This window comes from Bacillus rossius, chromosome 11 (genome assembly GCF_032445375.1).
Source record: "Bacillus rossius redtenbacheri isolate Brsri chromosome 11, Brsri_v3, whole genome shotgun sequence".
Taxonomy (NCBI): domain Eukaryota; kingdom Metazoa; phylum Arthropoda; class Insecta; order Phasmatodea; family Bacillidae; genus Bacillus; species Bacillus rossius.
Genome location: NC_086338.1, coordinates 28275744 through 28292520, shown reverse-complemented (window position 1 = coordinate 28292520; position 16777 = coordinate 28275744). Strand labels below are relative to the sequence as shown.

Genomic DNA, 16777 nt, shown 5'->3' with positions numbered 1-16777 from the left:
TGCTAGTTGCGGGTAGTGTTAAGTATTAAGAGAATATGAAAGTTGAAGCGACAGTTAGTGAGCGAGCGGGACAACTCACCTGCATCGCGGAGCCATCCGCTCCGACCGCCATCTTGTAGACGCCCATGCTGACGATCACGCAGACGGGGAAGACGCCGACGAGCCAGCCCACGGCGTCCGCCCACGCGGGGTACACGTAGGTGCCGTACCGCACCGGACTGTACTCCAGCCAGTTGAAGAACAAGATGAACTGCAACATCACGTGGTCACGTGGAGCTGCCTTACCTCGCCAACGCCATATCTTCGAAACTGAAATAATTATTTTTTCAGCAAAACTATCACGAACGTGTTTAAATGCAATTGCAGTTAGTAGTATATTATAGCCGATCAGGGGACAGGGTTCAGGGTGAGATGCCGAGGTGGCAACCACCATCTTGGATTGTGATGTCACGGCGGCCATCTGGCATGACCTTGACCTTCAAATTTGGCCAATAATTGCTAAAATAGAGTAAAAATCGCCAAAAATGACTCAAAATTCGCCAAAATTCGCCAAAATTTCCAGTTTTCGGGGGGAGGGTGGGATATATCTGCCAAAAACTCTCAAAAAATAAGAGAAATAAAAAACGTACCCTATTTTGAGGGGGGGAAAACTAAAACAATTAAAAAATTTGGAATTCGATAAACTTCAAAAGAACAAAAATTCCTAAAAGCTGCTTAAACTCCTTTTCAACAAGCCACTGTAAACTGCTGTTATGCCATGTTATTCCCACCATTTTGAATCATTTCATGTCCGCCAACTTGAATATCCGTAAATATTAACTTAGAAATTAGTGAATCATTTTAATGTTTATAAAAATATTTAAAATAATATTTAATATAAAAATCACATATTTTAATTATGACATCACGACCGCCATCCTAGAGGCTTCTGCCACCATATTAGTTTAGTTTTTTACCCGCCAGAGTGCAGTATTATTTATTTCCTTGACATCGGCCATCTTGTCGGCCATCTTGGAAATCTGAAATTATTAAATTGGATAAAAATTACGAAAATCATCAAAAAATCTATTAGTAAAATAGTTAAATCTCATCCTTTGATAAAATCAGGTGGTTACAGATAATTAAATATCACCTCATTGTCAGGGGCGCAACAACTAAATTTTCAAAGGAGTGGCAATATACCTTTTTATAAAGAATCATCTATCCCCCTATTGAAACGGGGGGGTCCGGGGTCCTCCCCCGGGAAAATTTGTATTTCAAGGTGGAAAATGGTGCTATTTAAGAAGTTTTATTATCTAAAAATTGATTACACAGCTAGTGGAAATAAAATATCCGACTTGTACAGCACTTTCTTTGCCCCCGTTTGCCCCCACTTCAAGGTTTCAGAGGGGGGGCAAAATACCCTTGCCCCCCCCCCCCTGTTGTTGCGCTCCTGCTCATAGTAACATTTTACCAATATAAATGACAGGTACGAGAAATAAAACAACAAATTTTTACAAATAATATTTATTATGCTAGTTCTACTCTACTTCATGTATACATGCAAAACATAAATAGAACAATGAATACATCTACTTCTGTAATGGTAAAAATGACTAATTATTCTCAGCTCCAGTCTGTCCACCGAAGTCATCGTCCAGCCAAATCATTTTCCTATATAGTCTTGTTTCTTCTCTCCAGAGTTTCTTAATACTTTGTTTTACAGACTGTATATGGCAGTATTAATCGTTTCTAAGCGCACTTCTTCTCTTGGCCCTCGAGTGGCTCAGGTTTTCCATACATGCAGTCAAGCCATAACTTATATTTCAATGCTCTGGGTGTCACTACTTCATTAGTAAGCGGATTATGTTCAGCTTTATATCGTCAAGAAAAGTACAAATGTCTTTAGGTCCACCTAAGTTATTTAAATAATAGAAGTCTTTCAACATTCCACGAAATGTTGATTTAGCTAGGTGGAATCCATTTTATTTTACCTGTAATGCACCAAGCACAGTCTTGGGTTTAGATTAATTTCCATGTGTCATTACAATCAGTGGTTGAACATCTGTTTGTGTGCATACGAGTCTCTAACCTAAACTGAGGAGTCGAAATGTCCACAGGTAGTTCAACAGTAGGCACACGGACATCACCATTACAGATTTTAAATTGTTATCTCAAACTGCCAATATGAGTAAACCAAACATGATACTTTTCACAGCAAAATTTGTTACGAATTCTTCGTACATTCACTCCTCTCATGTCTTCATGTATCATGAACAAATACGAAAGACATAAAAGTAGCTGCAAGGATGTCTAGTTGAGAAGACAAACCTTTCAGACCCGAACGAGATGCTGATGTAACTGCTGTAGGACCAATTCCCACTGTACTCTTAAGCGCGTCGATACACCGCTGTTGGATTGATAACTTTACTTTCTGCCGCACAGTACAGTATCTTTTACATGACTTCAAGTAAGTTTACATATTATCCTTTCTAGAAATTTTCTTGTGGCATTTCTCACAGCTTAATATTTTGCAAGATGGTTTCTTCCAACATTCTCTCCTCTCGTGTTGACAAGCATTACTGTTGCTCGAGAACATATTTCTACAATGACGCCATCGATTCTGAGAAGACACCACTACACCTACAGTAGTCATTGTTGATACTAGTGGTACTGCAACCATTGAAGTCTCCATCGACAGTGAAATATCATTCATCGAGGTTTCCTCTGTAGCCATCACTGCAGACATTAAAATCTCTTCTGCTGGTGAAACCACCATCGTCGCTGATGGGATCTCCACCTTCGATTGTACACATTCCATCGAGTTCTTCGTGGTTATATTCGACGATGCCAATGGGATCTAGGTTGACATCAAAGTTGCTGACAACAGGGTCCCCGATGTGAATGGTACACAATCCATCAAAGTCTTTGTAGTTGTCGTCGACAATGCCAATGGGAACTGCGTCACTGCCATCGCTGTTGCCATTAGGTTCTACTCCGTCGATGGTACAACATCCATCGAGTTAGACATTAATGATGTCATCAAGTTCTCAAGAATAGCCAGATACCGGACTTCTGTTTCAGACGAGTCAAACTAGGTGATCCTTACACCATTGTAGCCAGTAACAAACTGAAAGTCATATCGTCTTGGACTCACTAATATACTTTATGGAATAATGTGCTATTAAAAACAAGATCCATTTTCTATAATACACGAGTCAAAACTACATTTAAAAAAGGAGCACACTAAAAAAAGGTAACACATTTGGAAGCACATTAAAAAAGGATGCACATTTGTATGCACATTAAAAACGTAAGCACATTATAAAAGGAAGCATATTTAACGAAAATGGTGCACATTTGGACACACAAAAATTCGACAAAAAGGATGCAAATTTAACAAAAAGGACATACATGTGTATTAACATTCAAATCAGAAGGGATACGTTCTCGCCACATTGATACATTCTCGTCAAAGTGATTCTATACTGCCACACAGGGATCTGTTCTCGTCACAGAGATACTTTCTCACCACATGGTTATGTTCTCGCCACAGGGATACAATCTAGCTACAAGGATATGTTCTCGCCACATGAATACAATCTTGTTACAGAGATATGATCTCATCAGTAGGATATTAAAATACAGTCTTGACTACGTAAATTTAACGATGCGATCCCCAATTTACGGTAGGCTACAATGCCTCCAACTGTCTTTGACTCCAAATGTCTTTATCTTCAACTTGACTCCAGCTGCCTTAGGCCTAACTTCTCCAGCGATGTATGGCTGCAAGGCGATCTGGCTACGAGGCTACATGGCAACAAAGGATACTTGGCTACGAAGCTAGTATACGAGGCTCCGACTAGCTATATGACTACAGGGCTACAAGAGTATAATACTACAAGGCCACAAGACTACATGGCTACAGGCTTATTGGCTACGATACTATGAGGTTATAGGACTGCGAAGCTACAATTCTACTAGGCTACAAGGCTCAAAGGCTACAAGACTACAAGGCTACAGGGCTACAAGTCTAAGAGGCTACGAGACTATAAGACTGCAGGGCTACAAACCTTATCCACACAAGGCTACAAGGCAACAAGTCTACGAGACTAAATGGCAACAAGACTACAATGCTACACGATTATTAGCTCTGAAGCAACAATTCTACGATGCTACAAGGCTCCAAGGCTACGAGACTACAAGGTTACATGACTATAAGACTATGATGCTACGAGAATATGAGGCTACATGGCTTCAAGACTACAAGCCTACTAGGCTACAAGTATACGAGGCTATGAGACTACATGGCTCTAACTACCTTTGATTGTTCAGCTGCGAGAGTTAATTTATCTCATGCAAACGAACTTAATGCAAACAGTCCCGATTTTTGCAACAAATTTCACCATGTATTGTGTTGAGGTAAATATTATTTATTTTTTATGTGGGATGCGGAATTCTCTCTCACAATCTCATGAGAAGGAGGGCTGCACTAGAAATCAAGGAGAAGGAAGTTTGTCTTGCATGTCAGTGTGTCTCAGCTGTCTCAAGGCACAGTAGTATACTGAGTAATAACAATTTTGTCTAAATTCCACTTGATATATAAATATTACTACTGATGATTTGGTAGCATAAATTCACTAAGTAAACGAAATTCAGAATATATTTGCTTGTCTAATTACAATAAAGATTACATGCAGGGATATTTTTCTCAGAAATAACCTGAGTTATGTGGAGAAAACCGTAAAACTACTGACGGAAATAATCAATACCCCCATGGAGAACACCAACAGCAGTATTGTCAGGAAAAAATCATAAGCACATGGAGAAAACCAAGATAATTCCTGAAAATCTAACAATGTATGTCACCAACGAGCCAACCATCTACCTCCTATCGATTTTTTTTTACGTATATTGGTTTTAGTTGACAGTGTTGTTGACATTAACATATGTGAGACAACAATGCCTTATTCGGGACTTTAACCCAGTATCATTCGCACCAAAAGCCAGCATGCATACAATCACACTACGAGGTTTGGTCACCTGAAATCAACAGTATTGTAGGAAAATGGCATTTTAATGTAGTCCTTCGTGCGCATTAGAAACCCAGTCTCTATCCACCATTATTATTTGTGGATTAAAAGCCTTTAGGTTAAAAATTATCAGTAGATGGCTTTATGTGACATAGTTAAAGTCATTTTCTGCATCACCATTGCCATAAAGCAAAATCCAAAATATTTCTGTGGATAAACAATGCTTGATGATGGTTAATACGTATTGAAAATGTATTTCCATCATTAGAAATAGTACCACTTCCATAAAATTCAGTACCTTAAAAATAAACTACATCATTCTTCACTTTACTTGGGTGTCCCATAGATATGGCAGAGACAATTAGCTGGACAAAAAACGACTTAACAGCATGGAAATAAGAAGTCAGGAAGTGGGTGTATCAAATCTTTAACATGTTAATAATTTAAGTCTAAATGAGAACGACTTCCCACTTGAATAGTACAGATTTTTTGGTTATGATGACACTTAATGCCAATTCCATGATGATTTGTAGTTAATATAATTGTTTTAAATACTCCCTTTAAGTGACTGACTGTGATACCTCCTGACTCCACACAGTGCTTGTGCACACTCGTGCACACTCATGCACGACCGGCCATTGTTACCAGTAGTGTTGACGGTGTGACACATACTAATACCTCCAGGTTCCACACATGCAGTCACTCATGCACGACCAGCCGTTGTTACCAGTAGTGTCGACGGTGTGACACATACTTATACCTCCAGGTTCCACACATGCGGTCACATATGCACGACCAGCCGTTGTTACCAGTAGTGTCGACAGTATGACACATACTAATACCTCCATGTTCCACACATGCAGTCACTCATGCACGACCAGCCGTTGTAACCAGTAGTGTCGACGGTGTGACACATACTAATACCTCCATGTTCCACACATGCAGTCACTCATGCACGACCAGCCGTTGTAACCAGAAGTGTCGACGGTGTGACACATACTAATACCTCCAGGTTCCACACATGCAGTCACTCATGCACGACCAGCCGTTGTAACCAGTAGTGTCGACAGTATGACACATACTAATACCTCCATGTTCCACACATGCAGTCACTCATGCACGACCAGCCGTTGTAACCAGTAGTGTCGACAGTATGACACATACTAATACCTCCATGTTCCACACATGCAGTCACTCATGCACGACCAGCCGTTGTTACCAGTAGTGTCTACGGTGTGACACATACTTATACCTCCAGGTTCCACACATGCACTCACATATGCACGACCAGCCGTTGTTACCAGTAGTGTCGACAGTATGACACATACTAATACCTCCATGTTCCACACATGCAGTCACTCATGCACGACCAGCCGTTGTAACCAGTAGTGTCGACGGTGTGACACATACTAATACCTCCATGTTCCACACATGCAGTCACTCATGCACGACCAGCCGTTGTAACCAGAAGTGTCGACGGTGTGACACATACTAATACCTCCAGGTTCCACACATGCAGTCACTCATGCACGACCAGCCGTTGTAACCAGTAGTGTTGACGGTGTGACACATACTAATACCTCCAGGTTCCACACATGCAGTCACTCATGCACGACCAGCCGTTGTTACCAGTAGTGTCGACGGTGTGACGATGCGCCACATCCACCTCCAGAAGAACTGCCAGGCCCGGGACCTCGGCCCGATCATGTCCTGCACGTCCTTCAGGAACCTGTTGGCGCCGTACACCCACGAGATGACCACGCACTCGGCGATGGCGATCAGCAGGACGGACCAGTTGGCTGCGTACTTGTCCATCAGCTGGAGCCAGTACATGCCGCTCTGCCGGCAAGACACAACCTGTTGGCGTGCTTCGAGCTTCCCGGCGACAAGGAGCTCTGGTAAGTCCATGCATTGTTCGCGAAAAGTTTTTCTAGACCAACTGTGTGTTAAAACATTGCAGCATAATCTGTGTTTCATGATTGGCTAGGTTCTTTTCAATTACATGTCCACTCTCAACACATAAATCTTAGCCATCTAGTGCAATGGTTTATCTTGCAGAAGGCTGTCAAATAGAGGGGAATTATTGCTAGCATGGGCATAACTTATTGCAGTCTAATAAGCGATCCGGTTATTCATCGAAAACTATATGCCCCTAACCTTTCGTTGTTGAGTTTATGGTTGGTGTATTTGGTATGTTTATAACATGTAGAAAGTGAACGCACTCATCAGTGAGGTTTAGTAGTGTGGGTGTTGTTTGGATGGGGCTGCCATACCCTTCAATAACATTACTGCAAGGATAGACTTAGTGGAGTATTTCTTGAATGGGAATTTGAGAGGGTTCCATGCCTGCACTATGATTGGAAAAATCTATTTCCTTTTAGATAATGGATTTATTTCATTTGCCTTTTTCTCCATAAATTGGACCTTTGGGTGTAAGCGAATTCTTGCGGCAGTCTAGTGCATCCAGCCTGTAGTAATGTTGAGTACTTCAGGGGTGCCTCATTTAAATAACCTGGAGGAGTCATTTTTGACATTAGAAATATGAGTTTAGCTTTCAGGGTCAACCTCTTTTAGACGTGGCATGAATACTGTTTATTTCTGCCATTCCGCAGGTATATCTTTTGAGGATAAAATTCTGGTAAGAAGTATCTGGATTGCCATATTGGCAAATTTTGAGTCACTTTTGAGAAATCTGAAGGAAATTTGACACCAAAATGGCCGTAACAATCCAAGATGGCGGTCGGCACCAAGCACCACCGCCTGAGGCCTGTCCCCGGATGAACATTTACATACTACTGATGATGCTCTTGATGAAATACAAGAAGAAAATGCATTAAAAAAATTTTCATTCCAAATTTTCCTTTTAACATAAAATTTTTAAGTAGATTAAAAAAATTCAGTGCATTATGAAGCTGTGTCTAAAACGTTTGTGCTCTATGGATACATCTGGCAATATTGCACACTGAAACAAGAACAGCATTAATACAAGATATCGCGCAAAAAAAAAAAAAGAGATTAATACCCATTATAATTATATCTTGCAATCTATGGATGAGACGAGCCACAGAGCTCCTTAGCGCATTTCACATTCGTGCTGTGCAATACGTTGCGGTCGAAAATGGGGTGTTTAAATATATACTGTAAAGGCGGTTTACCATAAGAATAACGTCAGTTATTAGATCCTTATTCTATTTCTCTTCGCCATGAATCCCCATGTTTTAAGTTTTTCAATGAAACTCAAATTCTATTATTCTAACAAACTTGCTGATTGACAACTATATTTAAATTACTCTATAATTCACAGTTTTGTGTGGGAAACAGAGAATTTCGTTGAATGGAAATTTAGTTGAGAATAAATTTATTTCCTTTTAAAATTTATTTTTTATGAAAATATTTTTAAAAAATGCTACGAAGTATGAAACTTACATTGGTGGTGAAAATTAGACCGCCAAAGTAGCCGAAGACAGCCACTCCCAGCACCACCCAGAACTTGTAGTCCCTCAGGTTGGGGAACCTGTCGAGAATGGCTGTCGTGACAGTCTCCATCAGGGCGAACTGAAACAAAGTCAGTTTTACACGTACAGTTCATCCTGGTGTTACTGGGCACTTATGAATACACTGCTTGTTTACTTTTAATACCCAATAATTCTCTATAGTTGCTACCGAAAGATTATAGTAAATGAATATCATCACTACAAGGCAGACATAAAATTTTACCTCGGTTTATTTGAATTGTTACGTTGTTGTAATATATACTAAATAGGTACTATCTGACTATTAAAGAAACTACTAAGTGTACTACAAAATATATATATTTTAAAGATATTTCATTTAAATTTAAAAAATATAATCACATTTAATAAATGACAAATAATCTATGCATCTAGATTTAAATTTATCACGCCCTTTGAACTTTCCCCAACCGTGTTTTTCATTTTATAGAAAAATATTTACAAGTCCAAATCCTACAGTTGATATTATACAGACGGCACCCTTAAGGGAGTTATGATTTTTTTTTTTTTTAATCGACCCCTGTTATTTTCCACCTCTTGCAGTAATGGTTGGTCATATAAAAATTTATTTCGGATGAAAGTTGTAGATAATATTGTTAGGTTTTATAATACAAAGGAATGGATTTAATAGTGTACATGGTACGGATTTTATGAAATTTAAAAATTTCTATCCCTTTTATTCAACCCCTTGCAACAATGGTTCGACTTATCAAAAATTATCAAAAAATGGTTTCAGACCAATGTTTTAGATACAAATTATAAGTTCCACAAACGCATTGAACGAATTCGATGGTGTGCCTACGAACAGTGTTATGATTTTTTTTGACCGCCAAACTCTTTTTTTTTTTTTTTTTTCCTCCATCTATTGCAGTGATGGTTGGTTGTATCACAAATGTTTTGTACATAAGTTTTTGATGTTACTCCTACAAGTTATAATACGTTCAAATGGTTGTGATATTTATTATATTATGGGAGTTATAGCGATTTTTTTGTTTTTCAAAAGACCTTTCCCATTATACCCCTTTGGTTGGATATTGCCACATTAACGAAATCGACCAAGGTTTTTCATTTTTTATTATATATATTTATTTGACGATGGTTTTGGGTTCTATGGACCATGAAACGAAAAAATAGATAGGCCTAAACATTTTCCGGAAGTCGCTCCATGGTAACGGCTACAACAGGTAGTATTTTTTTTGAAATCTACCTAATAGGTTTTTGTCAAAACATATTAGTAGTAAAGAATAGCTGATCCGAGGTCAGGGTTCGCCAAGTGGAGACATGTGAAGCCACTCGCCATCTTTGATTATAACATTATGATGCAATATAAAATGACCTTGACATTATACCTTGACTTAACCCTTGACCTCGGCGGCTATTTTGTATGATGTCACATCCACAATTTTGTATTCCGCTAACTTCGATTCCATCGTCTTAAAATCGAGTGCCCCACTCGCATATGTTGCACTTGTCGTTACGGTAGAACCTTCCGCAATTTTGAATTCTGACATCACAGCCGCCATCTTGGATCTGACATCACAGCCATTTTCTTCAATTCTGATTTCATGTCCACCATCTGGTTTTTGTCTGCTGGAGGCCTTCATCTTGGATGAGTTCCCAGCCGCCATATTGTTAAATGTATGTTCTGCTGGAGGTCGCCATTTAATGATGCAATGTCCACTATCAGACTGCTTTAATTAGTAATAAGTTTTAAATATCAGTATGTGTTTTCAGTCGTATTTATAAATCGAGACGTTGGCCGCATGTGTTAATTTGTGGCATTCGCATTATTCATTTTCTCGCCATTTCACATTCGATTGTACCGACTTTATGTCGTTCCAGCCCAACAATAGAAATGCACATAACATTTATTCGACACTGCTCTATCTGCAGTCGCAGATGTGAAACATATGAAACCAGGTTCACGCGAGTGAATATGGTGTAGTTCCAGTATGTGTTGGCCCAACGTTGAAAGTAATGACTTGGGCTCAGATCATTGGATCGCGGTTCGAAGCGCAGAATTGTGCAACTGGCCATTGGGCCTCGGGAAATCTACGTTTCACACCAGTCCATTCCGAGACCATGATCGTGCATGTTCGGTTTTTTTCTCCTCGGTTTTTCTCTCTGTTTGTTTATCTAAAATCAACATGTCGTGGATTTGAATATTTTATTCCATTTATAGAGTATTAGGTTAGAAATTTTATGCAGTTTGGTTAAAAAATATGGCAATTAATGAAAGAAAGCCATTTTTCTGAAAATTAAAGATGTAAATTCCAAAGTGTTAGTATTTTAACATTTTAAGGTTTGGTGTAAATTTTAAGAATATGTAATATCATGAGCATTTTCGGTTGGATTAGGTTAGCTCCATTAAACATAGTTTAATTGAGTGGATGGTTGGTTAGGTTTGGATAGCTTCATTAAAAAGACTGTAAAATAATTTTAATGGTTGGTTAGATTTTATCAATTTTATATTATTTAAGATGCGGCTAACTAAAAGCAACTAATTGTCTTTATTATTTTCCAGTATTTATAATGTAGCTAACCCTACCTAAACACCCATTCACACGATTTCACAGTAGTTTTATTGTGTCTAACCTAATCAACCGTGCACACTATTTTAAAGTATATTTAATGTATCTAGACAATTATCTTCTTTCCCTGTCTCTAAAGTATATAAAAAACAATCACGGTATCTTTCCTGCATGTTTTTATATTATAATATGTCCTACCGAAGATACACGAGCCTGCACGAACTTCAGTGACTTTCGGAACTGTTCGGGCCTCGGAATGGACTGGCGTGAATCTTAGTGTTTCTGAAAGGCATGGGATTTTGAACTGTACATTTAAAAACTTATAAATTAAATATGAATGCTTGATTCCCCATTCGCCAGTGACTTCTATATGCTGACCATTCCTCTATTACTTTTATGATAATAGTAGCAATTGGAGTAGTTTATATTATTATCTATGCCATAGTTATTTAAATAATAGCCTTAAGATGGAAAAAATATGAAAATTGTGAGAAAACCAAACAAAAATACAAAAACATAAAAAAAAATTTATAAATTTAGTTTTAGTATATTATATTACGTCTATTTTCAAGAAATGTACACCCACGCCTCAGCTGCGAGCTGTGCATATAATAGAAACTAATTAATAAAGTATCTAGTATTCAAGTTTGTCTACTTTTCTTTCTTCTCTAGTTCTAGGTGCTGACCGGCAGCAGAGTGAGTGGCCAGTGCAGCCACTCACCACCAGGATTGCGAGTGCCTATGGTCATATATCCAGCGATGGATGAAAAATATGAACGATGACTACGTGTCCAAGTGCCCCAACCCTCCGCATGGTAGACTCTTTTCTGCTCTGTCCAACTCTTCATCCATGCCATCCTCTGTCTCCTGTACACTCCCGCGCTATTAATGCATGCCCTTGCATCCCACATGTATGTGCACAGGGTTTTCCCTGTGCCTATGTCCAACCTAGTTTAGTTTGAAAACAGTTTTAAGAAAGGCTGTCATGGCTGGCCAATGGCCAATCACCGAACAAAGCACACACTGCACTGCTAATTCCCAGCATGACTAGGCGTAAACGCACCTGGGTCCAGGCCGGATTTAGAGGTCTGGGGGCCTCGGGGCAAGAGAGGCGCGGAGGCCCCTGGCCACAAATTATTTTCCAAATAAAATGAACAAAATTTTCAGTCGAGTTTTCCAATAAATAATTTATTGTGAAATCAAGTATATTCTCTTAGTATTTAAAAAAAAACATACATAAATATAATCGGAGACGAGAATTATATGAAATTATTGTGGGGGCCCTCCGTTTGTGGAGGCCCTGGGGCTTTCGACCCGGTTGCCCTCCCCTAAATCCGGCCCTGCTTGGGTCCCTCCATAACCCGGACCCCTCATACAAATACACTTAGTTTTTAGTTAGGTGAGGGAAAAAGAAAGGTTAGAATGGACTGGTGCTGCCCTCTGTGGAAGCACCTGCGAGTCGAGCCCCAGCGTGAGCAGCATGACGAAGAAGAGCAGCGCCCAGACGGGCGACACGGGCAGGCGCGTCACCACCTCCGGGTACACGATGAAGGCCAGCCCCGCGCCCTGGTCCACCACGTGGTCCACCTGCACGTCCAGCTCGTGCGCCAGGAAGCCGATCACCGAGAAGATCACCAGGCCGGCGAAGAACGACGTCAGGATGTTGGACACGGCCACGATCAGCGAGTCCCTGCGCAGACCCCGTCCTTCAGCACCAGTACCTGCACAGCGTGTCCATCAACACTATGTCCCTTTTAAGTAGTTCGATATTTTCCAACTGTAAGCGTTGTAGAGGTTAACAGAATGTCCCAGTTAAGCAGTTCGATATTTTCCAACTGTAAGCGTTGTAGAGGTTAACGGAATGTCCCAGTTAAGCAGTTCGATATTTTCCAACCGTAAGCGTTGTAGAGGTTAACAGAATGTCCCAGTTAAGCAGTTCGATATTTTCCAACCGTAAGCGTTGTAGAGGTTAACAGAATGTCCCAGTTAAGCAGTTCGATATTTTCCAACCGTAAGCGTTGTAGAGGTTAACAGAATGTCCCAGTTAAGCAGTTCGATATTTTCCAACTGTAAGCGTTGTAGAGGTTAACGGAATGTCCCAGTTAAGCAGTTAGATATTTTCCAACCGTAAGCGTTGTAGAGGTTAACAGAATGTCCCAGTTAAGCAGTTCGATATTTTCCAACTGTAAGCGTTGTAGAGGTTAACGGAATGTCCCAGTTAAGCAGTTCGATATTTTCCAACCGTAAGCATTGTAGTGGTTAACAGAATGTCCCAGTTAAGTAGTTCGACATTTTCAAACCGTAAGCGTTGTAGAGGTTAACAGAATGTCCCATTTAAGTAGTTCGATATTTCCAACTGTAAGCATTGTAGTGGTTAACAGAATGTCCCAGTTAAGCAGTTCGATATTTTCCAACCGTAAGCATTGTAGTGGTTAACAGAATGTCCCAGTTAAGTAGTTCGACATTTTCAAACCGTAAGCGTTGTAGAGGTTAACAGAATGTCCCAGTTAAGCAGTTCGATATTTTCCAACCGTAAGCATTGTAGAGGTTAACGGAATGTCCCAGTTAAGTAATTTGATATTTTCCGACTGTAAGCGTTGTAGAGGTTGGTTCAACGTCACAACTAAAGAGTAACTCAAAAACAGTTTTAGGTAGATCTGTTGTTTTCTCGCTTGCAGCGCGAAAGAATGGCTCTTTCCCCAATCAGCAGAGGGTGAACGTATAAATGTTATTTGGCAACAGGATGAAGCCCCTCTCCATTGAAATCTCCTTGTAGGAGAGTTGTTGAACGTCCAAGTACTTTACCGTTGGATTGGTCGTAATGGTCAAGACGACAGAGCTCTTTTTCGCTGCACTTCAAGCCAGCCTCCACTCTTATGTTCGGTTGATTTTAATTTTATTTTTTAATTTGCACAGGAACCGTATTAGCTTTATGATTTCAGTTTTCTAGTACTGAATTAATATTCTTCTCGTCAGGCCAGTTACAACGAATATTTGCAAGATATATTCATATCTATTATTTTTATAATTCTACAAATTAACAAAATTTATTTTCACTATGTGGGCTTTAATGAAAATAAGGTCCTTCATGTGAATTTTCAAGTTGCACATACTGTGTTTACAATTGGTTATGGTGTTATGAGGCACTCGTCCCAGGAAGAACAAGAGTGCACATTAGATACATTCTATGGATTTCTGTACATAACCATGAGTGTGTGTGACCAAGGTGTTACAAAAGTGTTACCAAGGCATTTGAAATGCATGTGCAGTTGCACGCTTTGATGATAAACTTTGGGTGATTTTGGTTTATCAGCTAAATCAAGTTAGCCATTGGTATGAGTGTGTACTCAGAGACTGAAAGAAAGAATTTAAAAAGAACTAATTTAAAGTTAAATATTGTAATTTGTAAATAATTTAATTCTTGATTCATAAAATGTAATAAATTTAATTTTAGTTAAATAAAATCCAAACTCTTAACCTTTGAAACAAATATACTTATTTTTTTAATGCTTTAAATTGTAACTGTTAATCTTTTTACCAGCTACTTGTAATTCTATGTTTAAAACTATTTTGAAAATCTATAGTTAGAATTCCATGTATGTGTTGTTAATTGAGTATAAAAATTTTTTTTATTGCTTAGGTAATAATGAAAACATTACCTACAACCCATCATATGGTGCGATCGTAACGAGATTTGGCCAGTCTTTAATTATTGTCAAGCAAGAGCATTACTTTGATTTATGTTTGTTATTCAGGATTTTGTGCTGGTTACATTATTGAATAAAATTGTGTTAGCTCAGCGCACCATCTCTAAATTTATGAATTTCCCCCATGTTCACCCAGTTGTCGGGATAGTCAATAAGTGTGAGCGGTTGGTGGAGAGGGTGGAGAGGGTGGAGAGGGGTAAGTGGTGGAATATAACTTCGAGATACAACAATCAATAATTACGCAATAAATATTATCTTTAAAAGATTTGTGCAATGGGAGTGCATGACTTGATGTAAGTTTTTGGACATACGCCATTGCTAAGAACTTTTTCTGTTGAAGAAAAACTAATAGATAAAATAAATAAAAATACACAAGAAACACAAAAAACACACAAAATTAAGCAAACAATTGCTGTTGTCAACAAGAATATAAACACCACAAAATATTCCGAAACAGAAATATGGTCAACAAACAAATAAAAAACAAAGAAAAAAGTACTTAAGTAAACAAAAAAACACACAAATGATGACAACACAAAAATATTGAAACCAAATAATTCAGCACAACAGTTGAAACGAGACAAAAACACGACAAAACGAAAAGACAAAAAAATACAATAGTTTTACCAAAACAGAAACAAGCTTGTTTGTGTATTTGTGTGTTTTTTGTTTACTTAGTACTTTTTTCTTTGTTTTTTCTTTGTTTGTTGACCATATTTCTGTTTCGGAATATTTTGTGGTGTTTATATTCTTGTTGACAACAGCAATTGTTTGCTCAATTTTGTGTGTTTTTTGTCTTTCTTGTGTATTTTTTTTTATTTATTAGTTTTTCTTCAACAGAAAAAGTTCTTAGCAATGGCGTATGTCCAAAAACTTACATCAAGTTACGCAATAAATAATATCAGAATATTAAAAAAATAATTAAATAATAATGACTAAGTGGTTGTGAACCTTAACATGGAAGGGAAAGGGGCTGCCATCTGATGAAAGGGGGAAGGGTCATACCCTCTGATGAAAGTAGTGATGGTGAGAGGGAAATGAGGAAACAAAATTGCTGAGGAGTGGTCGGGGAGGAACAGTGATCGATTACCCTGATTTGCATATTGTTTGTGTGTTACTTGCTTCCCCCATATAAAAATATAAAATTATTATTTATTATTGTTTGTTAAATGTGGAATATTTTTTTACTGCAGTGTGTTACCACCTAATAGCTTCCATGACAACTGAGGAAAATCAAATAAGCAGATGTAATGTAGTTCATATTATAAATCATAACTATTATTCACCAAAGGAGGAACATTTTCAGCATACTGTATCACATATCCTGGCAGTAAAGAAGTGTTTATTATTAGTAGTAGTATACTATGTGATAATGATAGTTATCTAGTGTTTCTGTTCGAGCTTAAGACGCGTTGACAGTCGAAGTTTTTTTTTTATACAGTTCTACCGCCACGTTACTTAATTTGTAGGTTCGTTCATGGCAGTGTAGTCAGCGATTTTACAAGGGTACTGTAAAACAAAAAAAAAACCTTGAGTTTCCGATATTTCAGTTGTATGGTCGTTGGCTGGAAGTGGTAGCAAGGATGATGATGGAATCACAACAGCGTGACGCCGCGATGCGACAGAAAAAATATCGCATTGTTATGGACATGCCGTTCATCCGCTCGACAGCCAAAAATAAAGATGATGTACATAAATGTTTCTTGCTGTTACAAACGCATCAAACATATGACAACCATCAATGCTTCCAGGTTTTCTTCAATCGATATGTTTGAGATAATTTTTTTTTAGTTAAAATTTAACATTCAATTGTAAAACTCACTTTGCGTGAACACATTTCAGAGATTTCACAGTTAAGTTCACTAAACAAAACCATAAAATTAAAAGAAAATAATAATAGAATTACCAAATAATCAATTTAAACAACTTTTGAAAACAAAATTCCGACACGCATATGAGTAACGCCGCGCCGCTGATGCAAATGGAAATAGGAAATATACAAAATCGGAAAGTAC

The 16777-nt window shown here is 38.5% G+C and overlaps 1 protein-coding gene across 1 annotated transcript in view; it reads right to left on the bottom strand.

Moving 5' to 3' along the window:
- LOC134536737 (sodium- and chloride-dependent glycine transporter 1) overlaps positions 1–16777 on the bottom strand; it is a 180054-nt gene that overhangs the window by 4559 nt on the left and 158718 nt on the right. Inside the window, exons 8-11 of the mRNA XM_063376629.1 lie at positions 12508–12745; positions 8439–8567; positions 6642–6851; positions 80–250 (exon numbers count right to left, since the gene is read on the bottom strand). Of these exons, the coding sequence (XP_063232699.1) occupies positions 80–250; positions 6642–6851; positions 8439–8567; positions 12508–12745 (748 nt within the window). The remainder of the gene's footprint in view (positions 1–79; positions 251–6641; positions 6852–8438; positions 8568–12507; positions 12746–16777) is intronic.